At 39.1% G+C, this 17,118-nt stretch overlaps 2 protein-coding genes across 10 annotated transcripts in view; one reads left to right on the top strand and one right to left on the bottom strand.

Moving 5' to 3' along the window:
* DNAJC24 (DnaJ heat shock protein family (Hsp40) member C24) overlaps positions 1 to 4,524 on the bottom strand; it is a 58,144-nt gene extending 53,620 nt beyond the window's left edge. For 3 of the 4 annotated variants that reach the window (XR_011541651.1, XM_070626581.1, XM_070626580.1), the window contains exon 1: positions 4,262 to 4,396. Coding sequence is in view for 3 of the 4 variants with exons in the window: in XM_070626581.1 (XP_070482682.1) it covers positions 4,262 to 4,366 (105 nt within the window). In the remaining variant the exon portion in view is untranslated. Of the gene's footprint in view, positions 1 to 4,261 lie in introns of all 4 variants that reach the window. The other variant, XM_070626579.1, reaches the window with a different exon arrangement.
* The window catches only part of DCDC1 (doublecortin domain containing 1), a 443,558-nt gene continuing 430,878 nt past the window's right edge, over positions 4,439 to 17,118 (top strand). For 3 of the 6 annotated variants that reach the window (XM_070626540.1, XM_070626539.1, XM_070626538.1), the window contains exons 1-2: positions 4,492 to 4,627; positions 8,298 to 8,362. The gene's annotated coding sequence lies outside the window, so the exon portion shown is untranslated. The other 3 variants (XM_070626537.1, XM_070626535.1, XM_070626536.1) reach the window with 2 other exon arrangements.

The raw sequence follows: 17,118 nt of genomic DNA, 5'->3' as shown, positions 1-17,118 counted from the left end.
TCAAGTGAAGAGAAAGTGGACAAACAAAAAAATCCACAAACTAAAAAGCTGGTTCTTGGCAAAGATTAATAAAATGGATAAACCTTTAGCAAGACTGATCAGGAAAAAATAAACAGAAAACACAAACTGCCAACATAAAGAATGAAAAGAAAAACATAACTACATATCTTACAGCAATAAAAGGATAATAAGGAGATAGTATGAACATTATGAGAATAAATCGGACTTGTTAAATGAAATTTAAAAACTCTTGAAAAATACAATTCACCTACATTGACAAACAGGAAATAAAAAATTTGAATAGTCCTGTAATCTCCAAAAATGATTAAACTCATAATTATGAAATTTTACACAAAGAAAACTTCAGGCCCAGATGACCTCCCCAGTAAATTCTATTAAATATTTAAATAAGAAATAGCAATCTTACACAAACTCTTTAGAGAAGAAAGAAAATGGAATCATTCCCCCATTATTTTATGAGGCCAGCATAACTGTGATACTAAATTTAGACATGGACATATAAGAAAAAAAAATTACACCAATACATCATGAATCTAGACATTAAAATCCTTAACAAAAGAGAATCCTGCAACATAAGGAAAGCACAATACTTCATGAACAAGTGAGATTCATTATCCTAGTAACACAAAATAGATTTAACATAAGAAAAGTCAATGTAGGGGCCGCCCGGTGGCGCAGCAGTTAAGTTCGCACGTTCCGCTTAGGCAACCCGGGGTTCGCCGGTTTGGATCCCAGGTGCAGACAAGGCCGTGCTGTGGTAGGCATCCCACATACAAAGCAGAGGAAGATGGGCACGGATGTTAGCTCAGGGCCAGGCTTCCTCAGCAAAAAAGAGGACTAGCAGTAGTTAGCTCAGAGCTAATCTTCCTCAAAAAAAAAAAAAAAATCAATGTAATTCACAGATTAAAAGAGGAAAATTAACACATGCAAACTTCAATAAATGTTAAAAAAAACCTAAGAAAATTCAATACCCATTCATGATAACTATGCTCAGCAGACTAGGAAGAATTTTCCTACCCTGATAAAGTGTATCTTAAAAAACATACGGCTAATGTTATATTTAACGGTAAAATACTGAAGGTTTCCCCCCAATACCAGCAACAAGGCAAGGGTATTTACTCCTACCACTTCAACTGAGCCTTGTAACAGAAGCACATAACTAGTGCATTAAGGCAAGAAAAAGAAATAAAAGGCATACATATTAGAAAGAATTAAAACTCTATTTGCAAATGGCATAATTTTATTGGTAGAAAATTCTAAGGACTCTACAAAAACAGCTATGAGACAATTTAGAAGCAAATCTACCGAGATTGTGGGATACAAGATCAGTATATAAAAATAAACTATAGTTCTATATACCATCAATCAGCAACTGGAAAATGAACTTTTTTAGAAACATATGATTTACAATGGAATCAGAAATATTAAAAAACTAGAAATAAATTCAAAGAAAGATGTGTAATACTACACTGAAAATCTTAAAATATTTCTGAGAGAAATTATAGATGACAAGTAATGGACAGATATACTCAAGGATTAGAAGACTCAATATTGTTAAGATAGATGTATATTCAACACAGTCAATTCAAATTCAAGCAGGATTTTTTAAATAGAAATTTACAAGCTGATTCTAAATTTCTATGGATATGCAAAGAAACTAAAATAACCAAAATAAACCTGAAAAGAAAGAAAAAATTAGAGAACTTTATGTAACTTTGAAACTAACTATAACCCCACAGTAATCAAGAGAGGCATTAGTAGAAGGACAGACAAATATACCAAAGAGAATACAGTCCCAAACAGACCCACATTGCCAAGACAATCCAAAGGAGAGAGGAAAATCTTTTCAATAAATGAGAAAGAACTGGATATTCATATAGAAAGAAAGACAAAAACACGACTTCCCATCTCACACCATACATGAAAATCACAGGTCTAATGGTAAAAGCAAACTATAAAGCTTCTAGAAGAAAATGTACAATATTCTCATGACCTTTTTAGAGAAAACACAGAAAGCACTAACCAGAAAACAAAAATCTGATAAATTGTATTTTGTCAAAACAAAAAACTGCTCATCAAAAAACATCATTAAGAAAATGCGCTGCCAAGTCATAGACTAGGAGAAAATATACACCAGATCAAGAATATATTTAATTTTTTAAAAAGACACAACAACAAAAATTATATAAATGGCTAATAATCACATTAAAAAGTGCTTAACATCATTAGTCATCAGAGAAACACAAAACCACAATGAGATATCACCACAAATTGTGCAGTGGTCCTCAATGGGATGGGGAGGTTGGCAATTTTGACCCCCAGGAGACATTTTTAGTTAGTAAGTGGCATCTAGAATGCTGCTAAACAACCTCCAACACACAGGACAGCCCCTCATATCAAAGAATTATCCCGCTCAAAATGTCAATGGCGGCAAAATTGAGAAAGCCCACAGCTGAAATCTAACACCACCAAATGCTGGTGAGGATGTGGAGCAACTGGAATGCTCTGATACGTTGCTAGAGGATGTGCAAAAGGGTCCATTCACTTTGGGTTTGACGGATGCTTGTTATACTAAGTACAAATGGCTTCTCACTGCCAAATCAGAGACGGACATGGCCAACGAGGCCCTGCGTGATCTAGACCTAGCCTACTTCTGCAGCCTCCTGTCCCACTTAACTGAAGTACGAGAATGACCTGGTATTAAGAAATTTTTCAATAAAGTCTACTTGCTTTCACTCTCGGAAATCTTAAAAATTCTGAGATAAAAGAAACCTTAAAGCCATTTAGTCCGACGTAGTATCCAAAGAAGGGATATTAATACATTCTTGACAGCGCAATACCTACTGTCTCTCACAATAAACGCTAACAGTTACAGCAAAATCTCACAGATCTATTTGATAAAAACTAGAAAAACAACTGATGAATGTAAGTAACGGTCCTCCACTCTTTTTGCAAACTAAATTAACTGGAGACCACCAACACTGGCTTAAGAAACATACAATATAGGTTGAAAAAAAATAATACAACAATTCAGAAAGATACTGTATATTGATAAATACCACAACTCACTTCACAGAAGAATGGAGTCTGGTGAAAAACAGCATATCAACGGCCTAAATTGGCACTATTCAATTGAAACATAATGAGAAGTATACATGCAAGCCACCTACGCAATGTTAAAAATAGTAAAAAGCAGATGAAATCAATTTCTATAGTACATTTTATTATATATGCAAATACTTGTGCATATATCATGTAGAGAATATGAAAAGTAGCCCGTATATACAAAACTAGCCAGCACACACTATCAACATGTAATCCACATGAACAAGTTCTAGATTACCCTGTATCCTTGTTTTGCACGACGTTTCCGAGGTCCAATGTGCCTGTCACCTTTATAGCCTATCTCTCCTTGGATGGCCCCACTGCAGCGCTCAACAGCCAGCGGGCGCTGGGGGCTCCTGGGCGGCTCACTGGTGCCACGCGGCGCACCTGCGAGCCCCGCACCTGGATGACGCCGCCCCGCCCTCCTCTCAGCACACCCGCGAGGCCCTCACCTGGATGCCAACGCCCCGGCCCCTGCGGCACACCTGCGAGCCCCTCACCTGGACGCCGACCCCCGGCCCCCGCAGCGCACCTGCGAGCCCCTCAGCTGGACGACCCCCGTCCCCCGGCGGCGCACCTGCGAGCCCCACACCTGGACACCGCCGCCCCGCGCCCGGCGGCGCACCTGCGAGCCCCTCACCTGGACGCCCCCGCCCCCCGCGGCGCACCTGCGAGCCCCTCACCTGGACGCCGCCCCCCGCCCCCCGCGGCGCACCTGCGAGCCCCTCACCTGGACGCCGACCCCCGGCCCCCGCAGCGCACCTGCGAGCCCCTCAGCTGGACGACCCCCGTCCCCCGGCGGCGCACCTGCGAGCCCCACACCTGGACGCCGCCGCCCCGCGCCCGGCGGCGCACCTGCGAGCCCCTCACCTGGACGCCCCCGCCCCCCGCGGCGCACCTGCGAGCCCCTCACCTGGACGCCGCCCCCGCGGCGCACCTGCGAGCCCCTCACCTGGACGCCGCCGTCCCGCCCCCAAGGCGGCCCAGTCGCTCATGCCGGCAGCGGCGGCCAGGTCTCCGCTCCACCGCCGAGACGCGGACCCCGCCCAGGGCGCCCCGCAGCCCCTCCACGCTCGAGGCCCCGGTTCGCCCGTCACGTGGCGCGCGGCCCAGCACCCGCGCGGCGCGGACTCACCGTGCGCACGAGCCGCCGGTAGCGCCGCCGCAGCTCGGCCGCGCCCGCCGAGGGCCCCGCGCCCAGCGCGCCGTACGGGTCGGGACGCGGGGCGCGCGCCGCCATCGCAGCGAAGGAGGCCCGGCGTCCGCGAGGCTCGAGTCTGTCGCAGCCCAAGGCCAGAGAGGTCAGCCGAGCGCCGGCCCACCCTGCGCCCCGGCCGCCCGCCGCCCACTCGGGCCGGCGTCTCCTTCCGCCGGAAGCCGGGGCGCGGACGTGACCCCGTTTCTAGCCGAGCCGCAGTGGCCGAGGCACCGAGCGGAAGCACCGCCCCGCGCCGGACGCGGTCGCTATGGAAACCTGCGCCGCCCGCGAGGGCGCCGAGCAGTAAGTGGGGGCGCGGCGCGTTCGCGGGTCCCCGGTCCCCGGCCGCGCGTCCCCGCAGTGCCGCCTGTGCCGGCCGGGGGTCTCCTCCGTTCTCGCGTCTTTCCTAGAAAGGCTGTTCAGCCTAGCGACTTCTTTGGGACCGTAGCAGCCGGCTTGGACGTAAAGCCTTTTCCGGGCCTCCCTCGCTCGCTCCTGCTCCCCGAGCGGCGTGGGGGACGCTGCGCTCCGAGTGCTTAGGGTGGTTTTCCCGGGGTCGCTGCTCAGATTTGTTTTCCATGTTCTTGTTTATCTTCTATCAAATCTCACTTTGAGAAACAGCCGAGATAAGCCTGAGCACGTTAAATGAAGTATTCTAATCTGGTGGATTATTTAAGGATGGAATGAACTTTAGAATAACAATGACACGGGAAAGTGAAAAAATCTAAAGCAAAAAGCATAGATTAGATTCTCCAGAGGATTCTGTCGCGTTGAAAAGCGGACACCAAGAGCCCTAGACTAAGTCAGAGCCTCTGGTTGGAGTCCTGGTTCTGAAATACCCTCTGTGCGGCCCTAGGGAAATCCCTCAAGGGGCGGAGGTCAGGGTTGTCCTACATGGTGCGGTCAGAGTGACGCCCCGCCGCCCACTCCCCTCCTGCCGCCTAGGCCTTCCCTGTGTGGATAGTCTCACGTCCTTCAGTTTTTATGCCGACAGCACTTTATTTTGATTTATGATTGAATCAGGGCATTCATTGTGTTCTCTCTTTTAGTCGTTTTTTGACCAAATTCTGAAAAGTCTAATCACAGTAACTCAATTTTCCCAATTCACAGTTTTATATTTGTATTTATTTATTTGGGATTGGAAAGTAAGAGATACACTGATTTTTTCCCCCCAGCAAACCCTAAGTTTCTCTCATTGCATTTCGACATACTTTAGTTTGCGTCCCTAAAGCATACTTCAGTTTGCAACTTTTTCTTTTATCTCCCTAATGTCATTATTCCGCTGAAATGATCAATCATTCATTGATGTCATCCAATATCTAGTCCTTATTTACATTTCCGTAGTTGTCTCAGAAATGTCTTTGTATGGTTAGTTTGCTTGATCAGGGTCCAAAGTCTACACATTGCCTTTGGTTCTTCTGTCTCTTAAACATCTTTTTAGCTAGAGCAGTCCCACTTCTCCAATACTACCTTGTTTTTTTTCTCTTCCTGACATTGACTTGTTGAAAATCTAGATTAGTTGTCTTATAATCTGAATTTGTCTATGTATGCCAGAATAGACTTCTTAAAACATATTTTATATGAACTCCTCATTAATCTTCCTTTTTTTCAGTTTCTAGAGCAGTACTGTCCAATAGAAATAAAATGTAAGCCATAAATGCAAGCCACATATGTGATTTTAAATTTCCCAGTAGCCACATTAGGAAAGTAAATAGAAATAGGTGAAATGAATCTTAATAATGTATTTTATTTAACCGAATGTATCCAGAGTATGATCATTTCAAAATGTAATCAATATAAAAATTATTAAAGAGAAAGTTTACATTCTTTTTCATACTAAGTCTTCAAAATCTGGTGTGTATTTTACTTGTACAGCTCATCTCAATTTGGACTAGCCACATTTCAAGTGCTCACTAGCCACATCTCACTAGTGACTATGGTATTGAACAGGGCAGTTCTAGAGGAAAGTCCTAACTCCTTAACCTGGCATCCAGTTACCTCCCCAATACGGACCTTAGTTTTCCAGCCTCATCACCTATTACCTCCATACATGAAACATTTGAACAGTTGGATCTTTTCTTGGTACTTCATCCCTAATTTTGTTCAGATGGTTCCCCTGGCTTATAACACCCTAGCCCTTTGCTTCCACCTATCAGCTTTATCCCTCCTTTAAGACCCATCTCGTCCATCAAGCCTTTTATGATGGCCGGTCCTTAGAAACTACTTCCTCCTCTCAACTTTCGTAATGAGTCCTGTCTGTACTCCTCATTTGCATGTATCCTGTCCCACAGGGTATTGCTGCACACTTTAAATGCATGTTCTGATTCCCTAACTGAATTATAGGAGCCGTGAGGGCAGGAACACCTGTCAGAGAAACTGAGCACGAGCTATCTTGCTAGATTCTCTGGAATTCTAATGATGTGTATCTACAATAGGATTGTTTCTCACTATCTTATTTTAAGGAGGTAATTTATCCATTTCATATAAAGCTAATATAGCAGAAATATAAACTATGGAGTCAGATTGCATAGGTTTGAATCCGGCTCTGCCTCTTGATGGGTATGTGAACAGTTTAAGTTAATCAATCTCTGTGCCATGGTTTCTTCCCCTGTAAAATAGAAATAATCATAGTATCGCTCTCATAGGTTTGTTGTGAGGATTAAATGAGATAATACTGCCTGAAAGTAGTAAGTACTCAGTAAAGATTAGCTATTATTATTAATGTGAAATATTTGTTGCTCAGTTTTGACATATTTGAACATTAAGAATTTATAGCAGTACTTTAGGAATTTCCAAACGGAGCAAATGAAAGCCACAAACTATTGAGTTGAAAAAATGAAACCAAATTCAAACGTTTGTTGAACTATAGTTTAGTTTGCAGGATAAATTAAAAGCATGGGCAAAAATCTCTTAATTCCTTTGTCCTCAGCATCTAACATAAGCGAGGTAGGCATGCATTAAATAATTGACTTCAGCATGATTGATCGAGTGCTATATCTAGAGTTAGATATAGATATAGCAGGGGTCTAAAGACCCTTGGTGGTTGTGACAGCAAAAAATCACATTCTACTCAATGTCCACCACACATTAACAAATTCTTAATTTGAGTCGTATTGGTAAATTGTGCTTCCTATTGATGGATAATATTCACAATATACACAGTGTACTTCTGCTAATTATTTCTTAATACTAGGATTATATTTACTTGGTTCTTTCTCCTGGTTTCACTGCCAACTCTTGTTTAATTTCCTTGATCTTGTGTATTTTATTTTTAGGTTTTCATGTCAGTGAACTAAGCTGTATTTGTTTTTAAGGACCACAGAATGTTATGGTTATGCTCTGGAATTAGATGGTAGCCCTAGGGCAACTTAGAGTCTACTGGGAAGGTAGAAGATGTACCAGGAATTAGTAGTGATGAGCTTTAAAAAATGCACAATGATGTAGTACGTGTATAGCTTTCACTCACTTATTCATTCAATCATCACATATTTATTGGGTGTTTACTGTGTCCCACACTTTGTTGCAAGAGACACAAGACGGTTGGCTGGAGCCCTCTAGAAAGCTTAGAGTTTATCTGGGTGGACAGACAATTACACAAGTGCCTGAAATAACTGGGAAGTGCTGTGCCAGAGGGAATACAGGTGCTGTGACAGTTAATGCCTCATAGTCGCACAAGTAGAATAAGGCAGATTGCTGGAATGACTGAGATCCTTGAGTCAAAGTGGGGCTACTCCAGGAAGATGTGGGGAAGAGTTAAGTTTTAAATAACACTTTGACAGAGGGGTGAGATGAATGCCTAGAATTGGAGAAACTTCTGTTTTTCTTTGTTTTCGGCAGATTATCATAAAACTTTAGACAATATCGAGAATCAGCTCTAATGAACAATCCTACCTCATCTTTTAGAAACGGTTTTTCATGTTTGCATTTTTTGCCTCACTGGTTGTCATCACTCTGTTCTCTTTTGTCTTTTCAGTGGTAACCATCAGTGACCCCTCACAGAGTGTGAGCAGGGCCGTGCACTGAGCAGGAGAGACCGAGGTAAATACTTGGTGCTGTCAGCACACCTGTTGCTGTGTTTTTCTGGTTTGTTTGTTTAACTCCAGTTGTGTCCTGTTCTTTCACGCTTGCTTCAGACCACTTTGTGGTCTTTATCTTATCTGTTCCTTTATCTTATCGTTCCTGTCTTCCTAGCTTCTTCATATCTGATGTTTTAATCTTTCCGTGAACCTATTAAAGATACTGTATAGAATCCATCTTCTGTTTCTCCTTGGTAGCCATAATAAATTCCAATTTCTTATTCCCCCATTCACTTCTTTACCCCTTTCTCTTTGTTCTTGTGCCCACCTCTGGCTTTTCTGTGAGCTTTCCAGTTACCTCGAAATTTGAAACCTTTCAACGATCTCTTCCAACCCTGTGGTGATATGCATTTATATGCTATTTTTTTAAAAAAGCATTCTCCTTTACATTTTAGTTTTTAAACCTGAATTTTTTTTAAGTTTATTTTTTCTTTTGTCGTGTAATTGACTCAGAAGAAAGGTTAATCTGAATGATCAAGGAGTGTTAATTTGTGGGTTAAAATGTGTTAAACAGTTGCTATGAAGTCTGTTTAAGTCAATTAGAGAGTATAATGAAGATGTTTCCAGAGTGTTAGGAAACCTTTTGAAGTTACCTAGAATTCACTCGTGTGTATCGACCGTGGCACCTGGCTAAACACGCTATTGCGTTAGGTTTGTAAACTGGTGTGTATTCCAATAGGGGTAAATCGGTCTGCATTTTGTAGGAAGTTTGATTTTATTACTAAGATTCTTAGGTTTTAAGAAATAAATTCGTGATTTAATTCATCCTTAGCAGAATGGAAAACATAATCAATAACACTATCTTTGTTACTCTCATATTTTTTTTCTAAAATAAAATGCAGCTGGACTGTATGATCAACAAAACATTTCTGAGTGTTTGTTTATAAACACTCTTTGTTTTTAAAGCAAAATTAGTGTCATTATCTTAGGTTCGTTTAATACTAAGCACCTGATATAGAAAGGTAGCATTGATAAGGACATGTAAAATTTGATCTAGTCATTTAAAGAAATGATTTTTTTCCCTCCAAAATTATTTGAAATAATATTATGAAACATTTTAGTGTTAGTTAAATCTTCAAAAATTTCAAAATAGTTAATGTTATTATGCAGAGTTTAATGTTGTTATGCTCAATTTCAGTAGTTGAATATAATTTTTGTATAATGATAGCATTATGTAAGATGAATGAAGCGTTGCAAAGTCAACAATTCAAATCCATGGAAATATGAGGGTAAAAATCAAATTTTAAAATATATTCTTCACTTAGCATCAGGGTTAATATAATACTATTTTTTATGATTTTTGTCAGTTTACTAGTCATAAACACATTTAGCATTTCAGCTTCTTTTTGCAACCTTTCAGTTTAATTATTTAGAGACTGATGAAAAACAAGTCTTATATGCTAAGGGGATTTCTGCAATGATGGATTAGATGCCAAAATAATGAAACCACGCAGCTTAAAAAATAAACTGAAGAGTAGATGTTTCCTGATGAATTTCTACAAAAATATCATATTTTAAAAATATTTTAATCAATTCATGGTATTACTTTTTAACCTACCATAGAAGCACCATGAGTATAGTCTTCCGTAGCTCATTAGCAATTTATTTAATGAGTTTTTTGTGTGATAGATAGTTAATGTAACAGACAAATGACAGATTGTTTGCCTTTAATGATTTCCCTGTTTCAGGCCCATTACAAAGCAATTAGAAACCTGACAGCATTTTCACTCTGCATTACTGATCATCTAAAGTGATGAGGAATGAAAGGTGATGAATATTAATTGTATATTTTCATATGATTATCATAAATTATTACCTTGTCTGAGGTGCTGCAGGTGAACAGGAGCATTAGAGAAAGACAGTCAGATATATTAATTTGAAAGACTATGATTTTTTTAATCTTTGTAGTGTAAATCCTGATCTGTAATGTTAGTCTCTATGAATATTAAATGAATTATTTTTAGTTTCTATCTATATTGGGTTGACTTAAGTAAGTTTTTTTATTTCAGCACAAGAAAAGGAAAAATTATTCCATAGTATGTTGTACATATACATATTTAAGTTCAGAATTTTAAAAATCTAATTTGGAAAATAAGAGTGAATTTTGTTGATGTACATATAAATAATATTCAGATATATCAATACAGAGAAAAATATGCTTAGAAAAAAATCTTAGTCTTGGGTTAAAGACAGGTAATCCTGCAAAAGAAGAAGTAAGATAAGAAAATGTAAGCAGATGTAAAGGGAGATTTTTTTCTGGGTCCTCTGTAACAGTTCTTTTGGTCTTAGTCCCCACTGTATCCTGCTTCTGCACTTTCTTGCCTCAGATAGGTGAGGCTAAGCCTTTGATCAGGACTCAAGTCCTGTTGTTACTCGCTTCCCAGCCTTGGACTTGGAGCAAAGGTGGTCCAGAAACTAGATAACAGTCTTCAGTATAGGGAGAACTGACAAACTTAAAACATTTGAAATGGTAAGAAATGGATTTGGATCAATTTCACTGAAGTAAATTAATTTATATTTTGATATCTCTCTAATTGTAGATATTAGTTGGTGATCAATACATACTTAATGAATTGAGTTGAATTTCATAGCACTAATAAGACCATGTCTTGCTTCAGTCCAGCTTTTGGGCCTTTTTCTGTGCTTGGCTCTGTGGCACACCATCTCCTGGAGAGGCAAGGCATCCTAGATCCATCTTTATTTATGAATGTCATACGCTATATGATAATGTGATTATAAATCAATAAAAGCATATTTTTTTCATGCTTCTTAGAAATCACTCTCCTTATTTTATATATATTAAAAGTAAAAGTGCCAGGTCCCCACAAATGAATTCTGATGTTCTGGAAAGTTGAGGAGAGCCATCTGAAATTCATTACATATTTACTCAGGGAAAAGTCAGATGCCATAGTGATAAAGGCAGATTATCAGTGAAAAGGATCAAGACCCTAGCCTTTAGTAGTCCAACTTAATATTTTTACTGGCTAAGCTTTCCCAATGTATTCTTCTTTATGTCTGATGACCTGTCAGGATTTGTTTCACTGGGACCTCCTCCATCTGTAGAGCAGGTCCAGCAGGCACACTCTACAGAATCAGGATGGTGACTCCCAGTGCCCTCCACTCCTTTCTACTGGTGTCCTTTATTTTAGTCTTGGTCTAGACTTTAAGTTGATCCTTTCTATGGCCCCACCAATTCTCCTTTTCTTCTCTTTCCACTTCTAACATAACCAGCCAACATAGCTACTTGACTTTTGGGCAGATTACCCCATTCTTTTGTTACAGGAATGGTTTGGAAATCTTACATATTTTTCCCATGACAGAGAACAGCTACTCATACCTTAGTTCGTAGCAACCTGGGCTGTCCAACCATGACACTGTTAGCAAATCAACAGCTGAGGAAACCAACATTCCTAAGTCGTAAATTGTGAATAACTGCATCTTCTCTGATGACAAGGAGACTCTGGAACACATTCCATCACATCTAAAATTTTTTTCTTAGATAGTGCAGGCTGCTGACCTAAATAGAAAAATGAAGATTCACGTTTATCAGGGCCAGCCCTGTGGCCTGGTGGTTAAGTTTGGTGCCTTCTGTGGTGGTCCAGGTTTTGTTCCTGGGCGTGGATCTATACCACTCTTTGGTGGCCATGCTGTGGCAGTGACCCACATACAAAATAGAGGAAGATTGGCATGGATGTTAGCTCGGGGCAAATCTTCCTCAGCAAAAAAAGAAGAAAAATAGAAGACTAATGTTTATACTTAACAAGCACTTTCACACATTGTGTGTTTTCTCATTTGATCTATATAACAATCCTATAAAGTAGGTAAGGCAGATGCTGTTGTTACACATAAGGAAATAAGACTGGGAAGGGACAGAGGCAAAATTCAGACTCAAGTCAGCTGGCTCCACATCTTTTGTATTTTCTGTTACACCACCTTAGCTCCCATGTGTGAAAACTCTTCTACTAAATGGCTAAAATTTTAGAGATAGAGGAACTTCAGAGTTACGTCATTCTACCATTCCTCCACATCTTTTATTAGATAGAGAAAACAAACCCCAGGAAGTTTAGGATTTACTCCAGGTCTGGCCCAAAACCTAAGATCAGAACTTCAGAACTTCTTGGCCCAGTTCCATTATCTTTCCATTACAATGCCCTGCCTTCATGTCTCCTGAGCTACAAAACTATTTTCTTTGGTTTTATTTTCTTCAGTTATTAAAATAAGTAAATTATTGATTGTAGTCTTGTCTTGGTAAATTTAAGTATTTTTCCTTTGTTCTTACTGTTTTTTAGTTATAAAATGAAGGGAGTTGTATCTGGCGAAACTCTTTCATAATGTAGATATCTCCACAAAACCTTCTGGAATGTCCTAGGTAAGAGTGGAAGAAAAGGATGCAACTGCCTTGTGTTGGGAGCAGGAGGGAGAGGTTGGTGGCAGTTCCGTGCCCTGACTTGCTCCTCGGTGCCCTAATATGAATAACGCCCGATGGGCACTCTTCCCTCTCCAGTTTGGAAGCATCCATGATTGATGGTTTCCACAGTAAACCAACAATTCAGTGACCAAATTTTTTTCTAAGACACGTAATTTATTATTTTAAATAGTAACAGAGTTTGGGAAAATTCTCCACGTCCACTAGGCAGCTCAGTTCAACACAATGTTGGCTCTTGTCTGGATTGCCTGATCAGACCAAACATTGGACTTCCCTTCCTGGTGGGGCCTCTTTCCTCCCCAGCTGAGCTTCTGACACCCTGTGCTCAGCCCACAGTCTCATGACAGAGGCTTCTTACATCATCTCCCTTCTCTAAGCAGATAAAGTTATTCTTCACACACTTCAATTTCGAGTGTTTCTGTGAGCGCTTATATTTAAACACCACTTTGTTACTTCTCGCTTTCTCTAGTCATAGACGATCCTTTTCATTCATTCACCAAACATTCCCTCTTTCGCTCTCAAAATTTCTACCTGAAGTGGGTTTATATCCTGTCCCAGTGCAGCACGACTTAGTTAAAGCAACAAGTCATTTGAGATCCTTAGGGAAAAGAAAGGTCACCGAGTTGGAAAGAAAACTAAGGAAATAAATTTTTTAGGTTTTGGAGATCTCAGGGGTCTCATGTGACGGAGCTACAGAGTGAAGTAGGCCGCGATTCCCTACTAGTCATTAGCAGGGGCGTTGACTCAGTTCTGAAGCCGGTCCTCAAGAGAGAGGAGTTGGGTTAACAGCCCTGGGTTTACCACCAAAGCCAGTTTTCAAATTCTTTTCTTCCTAAACCAATTTTTCCTATTTTGGCTTGAGGAACGGAATAAAAAGGCGTGCAATACTGAAGTAGGTTACACTGTTCACGTCTTACTTGATAGTATGACCTGTCATTCTATCAGAAAAAGATACTAACTTCATCTGGCATATTTGGCTTTTCAAAATACTATGTTGGTTGTTTTCCAGTATTTTATATGCTTCCAGGTGTTACTGATTGATTGTTTTAATTTGTTATTGTATGTTCCCAGGTTAAACTAAGCTACCTAATTACACAAATTATTTTCCCCTTGTTTTAAATCTGGGTATGTTTTCCGTTTTCCAGTCTCCAGGGACATTTTTCCATCACTTTAAGATGGTGAAAGCGGAGGGAAATACTTAAAAGGATTGGGAGAGAAGAGGAATAAAAAGATCATATGCTTTTCTCTTTTTGCAGTAATCACATCATCCATGTGACCTGTTCTATTTTGATAGTCATAAATATTTGACTACTATTTTAAGTAATTTTTTGACTCCTTAAAGTTTAAATTGACTGACTTCCCCAGGAAAAATTACTGATTTCTCTTCTGTAAAGTAAATAGGATCATGCAAGGGGGTGAGGAGGATGTACCTATGGCAGGCTAGTTCTGTCCGTCCTTAGCAAATACAGCGCAAGGTTTCTTTATCAAGGGGGGAGCGCAAGGGGAGCCCTACAGCGCTGTTTTGTCCGCTCACATTTGGCACACTGTCTAGATGGTGATCTTTTAAAACTTTTAAATTCTCACTCCAGGAGAATGTTACATAGTAGTTGTTATTGAAACAAATTGGAAGTCCAAATTTATGTAATCAGATTTGAAGGGTTTGTTTCCCAGTCATCACTGAGCCGCTTTCCTGTTGGGCTTTGATTGGCTTGCCAGTGTAGTTTTCAGACTCCCAGCATGGCTATGGAACTGCTTCCCTCTCCAGACTGTCAAATGCATGTTAAATTCTATCAAGCTGCAAGTGTAAAACTCAGAACACTTTGTCAGTGCACAGTCTGTGTCTTCTAGGGTACCTGTGAACAGGAAGGTTCTCTTTTTCAGGAGAGGAGAAAGAAAAGAATTCCTTGAACTCCAATTTAACACATTGGTATAAAGATTTTTGGATCATTTATTCCGTGGCAGCTCCTGGGGTAGCATTGAACTTCTTGTGTTTCTTTGTGATCAGCAGAGCTTTTGGGTTTCCACTGTCATGGGTTGCATTTAATGCTGGCGCACTACAAACTGGTGCAGAATTAAAGAGAGTTTCAAGCTTGGGAGCCAAAGAAGTTTATGTGCTTTTTACCCTTACCCCAAGAACTGACCTTCAAAGTAATATAGAATCAAAGGAGTTTCTTTCCTTTCTTCATTTCAGAAGATTGACATAAAAATCTTAAGATTTCCCCTATAACATTTCAAACTTTCTTGAGCCTGCTCCATTGCTATGTGATAACCTTTTATTTCTAAGGAATTAAGTGTTTTTCTTTCTAAAAGGGGAGCTAAAGCAAGGGTTGAATAATCTTACGTATAAAATATGCATGTTCGTGAAAAAAGTGTATACATTTGAAAAATTGCACATATTTTATGCTCCTATTTACTTGTTACTATGGCAACCACCACACTGCCTGGTATTTATGTTGTCTAGGATTCAGAGCACCTTTTCAAAAGAAGAAATATGCCAGAACGATGTATTTACTTTGGTGTTTAGAAAAATATTTATTCTAATGCATATTTTTGAAGAAAAATAACAATAAATAAGGCAAACTTCAGCCTAACTTAAATGATACCTTTTCATGTAGTGTGTTTTTAAAATCAAAATAATTACATTTTTCTTTTCCTTGTTATAAAAATCAGAATAAAGAAGAGAAATAGTTTTTAAAACTCCTGAGTCAATCTTGAAAGGTAGTCTCTTCATTTTTCTTATTCTTATCACTTGATATTTTGAGTCATAACAAATTTCTGAAAATATAAAGCATGAACACTTAGACAAAATACTTAATGCTAGCTACATAAATAAGAAAATGTAAATAGTTTGCCCTTCTGATTGCAGATGCTTCTTAAATATCTATGAGCAAAAGATTTATATTTTGTATTTAAAATGAAAGGCATGGTTGCTATTATTTTTCTTAGTTTAATTATTTAAACTGTTTTCTGACATGTGTGATCCATAAATATAATTTCTTAATGTTAAACATCAGAATGGAAATTATGAAGCATAAAATCAGCCATGTTTCATGTCACGTATTACCTGTTAAGAGAAACTGCAATACAACGTTTAAGTACAACAGAATAGTGAGCATATTGTCTCTGATTCTTGTAAACAGGATGGATCTGCAGTTTCACAGTTTATGTTGACAGTATCTTTGTGGGAAATGTAATTATCAAATGAATTATAACATGTCCTAGTATTAAGATTATTAATAGTAATTTTAATTGCCTTTTTCAAGATAATTGGATATGTTCTCCTAAGTGTATGGGAAAGGGGGCATGGGGCTAATTGGATATTTTGAACTCAGTTATCTTAAAATATCTGGAAATTTAACATATATTCTACATTTTGGGAATTTCTTCTTTTAATTAGATGGTTTTGTAAGTAGACTTTAAATAATTTATAATCCATAAAATTTCACTGATTATCATTTGATATCCTCCTTGAGTATTATGATGAAAAATTTAAATAATGACAATTTTAAAAATTAAATGTTCTCTACCACTTAGAAAATTTTTCTAAAATTGGCAAGGTTGAGAAATAATATTTTATTCTAGTAGTGAGTGCTGTTGAAATGAGCTTCCAGATAACGTTTCTGGAGTTTTAGAAGTTGGCACATTTCTAAAAAGCAGTTCAATTTGGAAACACACATAAACAGCTGTAAAGTTGCTCATAGACTTTGATCCGGGAATGGAACTTCTACAGCTTCTTAAGGAACTATTCAGTGGTTTCGTCAGAGGTGTGTGTGCAGGAACCACAGCTTTATTTACAATGGGAGGCATTTAGAAGTGTTTAGAACAAGTAGCTAAGATATTAACAGGTAGTAAAAAAATTGTGTTCTCAACAAATGTTTAGTAATGCAGGGATATTCTCATTAAGTGAACACAGCTGTATTTAAACTGTGTATTTAATGTGGCCACACTTTTGTTTAAAGCAAAGACTGTATCCCTATAAAGTCATAAATGAAAATCTGAAAACAAATATTCAAAAATTTTAATGGTAGCTTACTCCAAGGGTAGGAGATTGTAAGGGATTTATTTTTTTTATACTTTTCTTTCTAATCTTAATATGAGCATTTCTGTAATAACCCCAGTTATCACCATTCAAATTGTTTTTAATAAGACAAGTTAATTAAAATTGTGTTTACATTCATTATAGTGAAAATTCAGCTAGTGGAGGAACGATATTGTCTTGTTCAGCATTGAGTTTACTGCCTTTTTTTAAGGTCTGGAAATAGTCAATACTGATGATTGAATGGATAGACGAT

Source organism: Equus przewalskii, chromosome 6, assembly GCF_037783145.1.
Source record: "Equus przewalskii isolate Varuska chromosome 6, EquPr2, whole genome shotgun sequence".
Classification (NCBI taxonomy): Eukaryota; Metazoa; Chordata; class Mammalia; order Perissodactyla; family Equidae; genus Equus; species Equus przewalskii.
The sequence above is the reverse complement of the archived record's forward strand: the minus strand, read 5'-3'. Positions and strand labels throughout refer to the sequence as shown.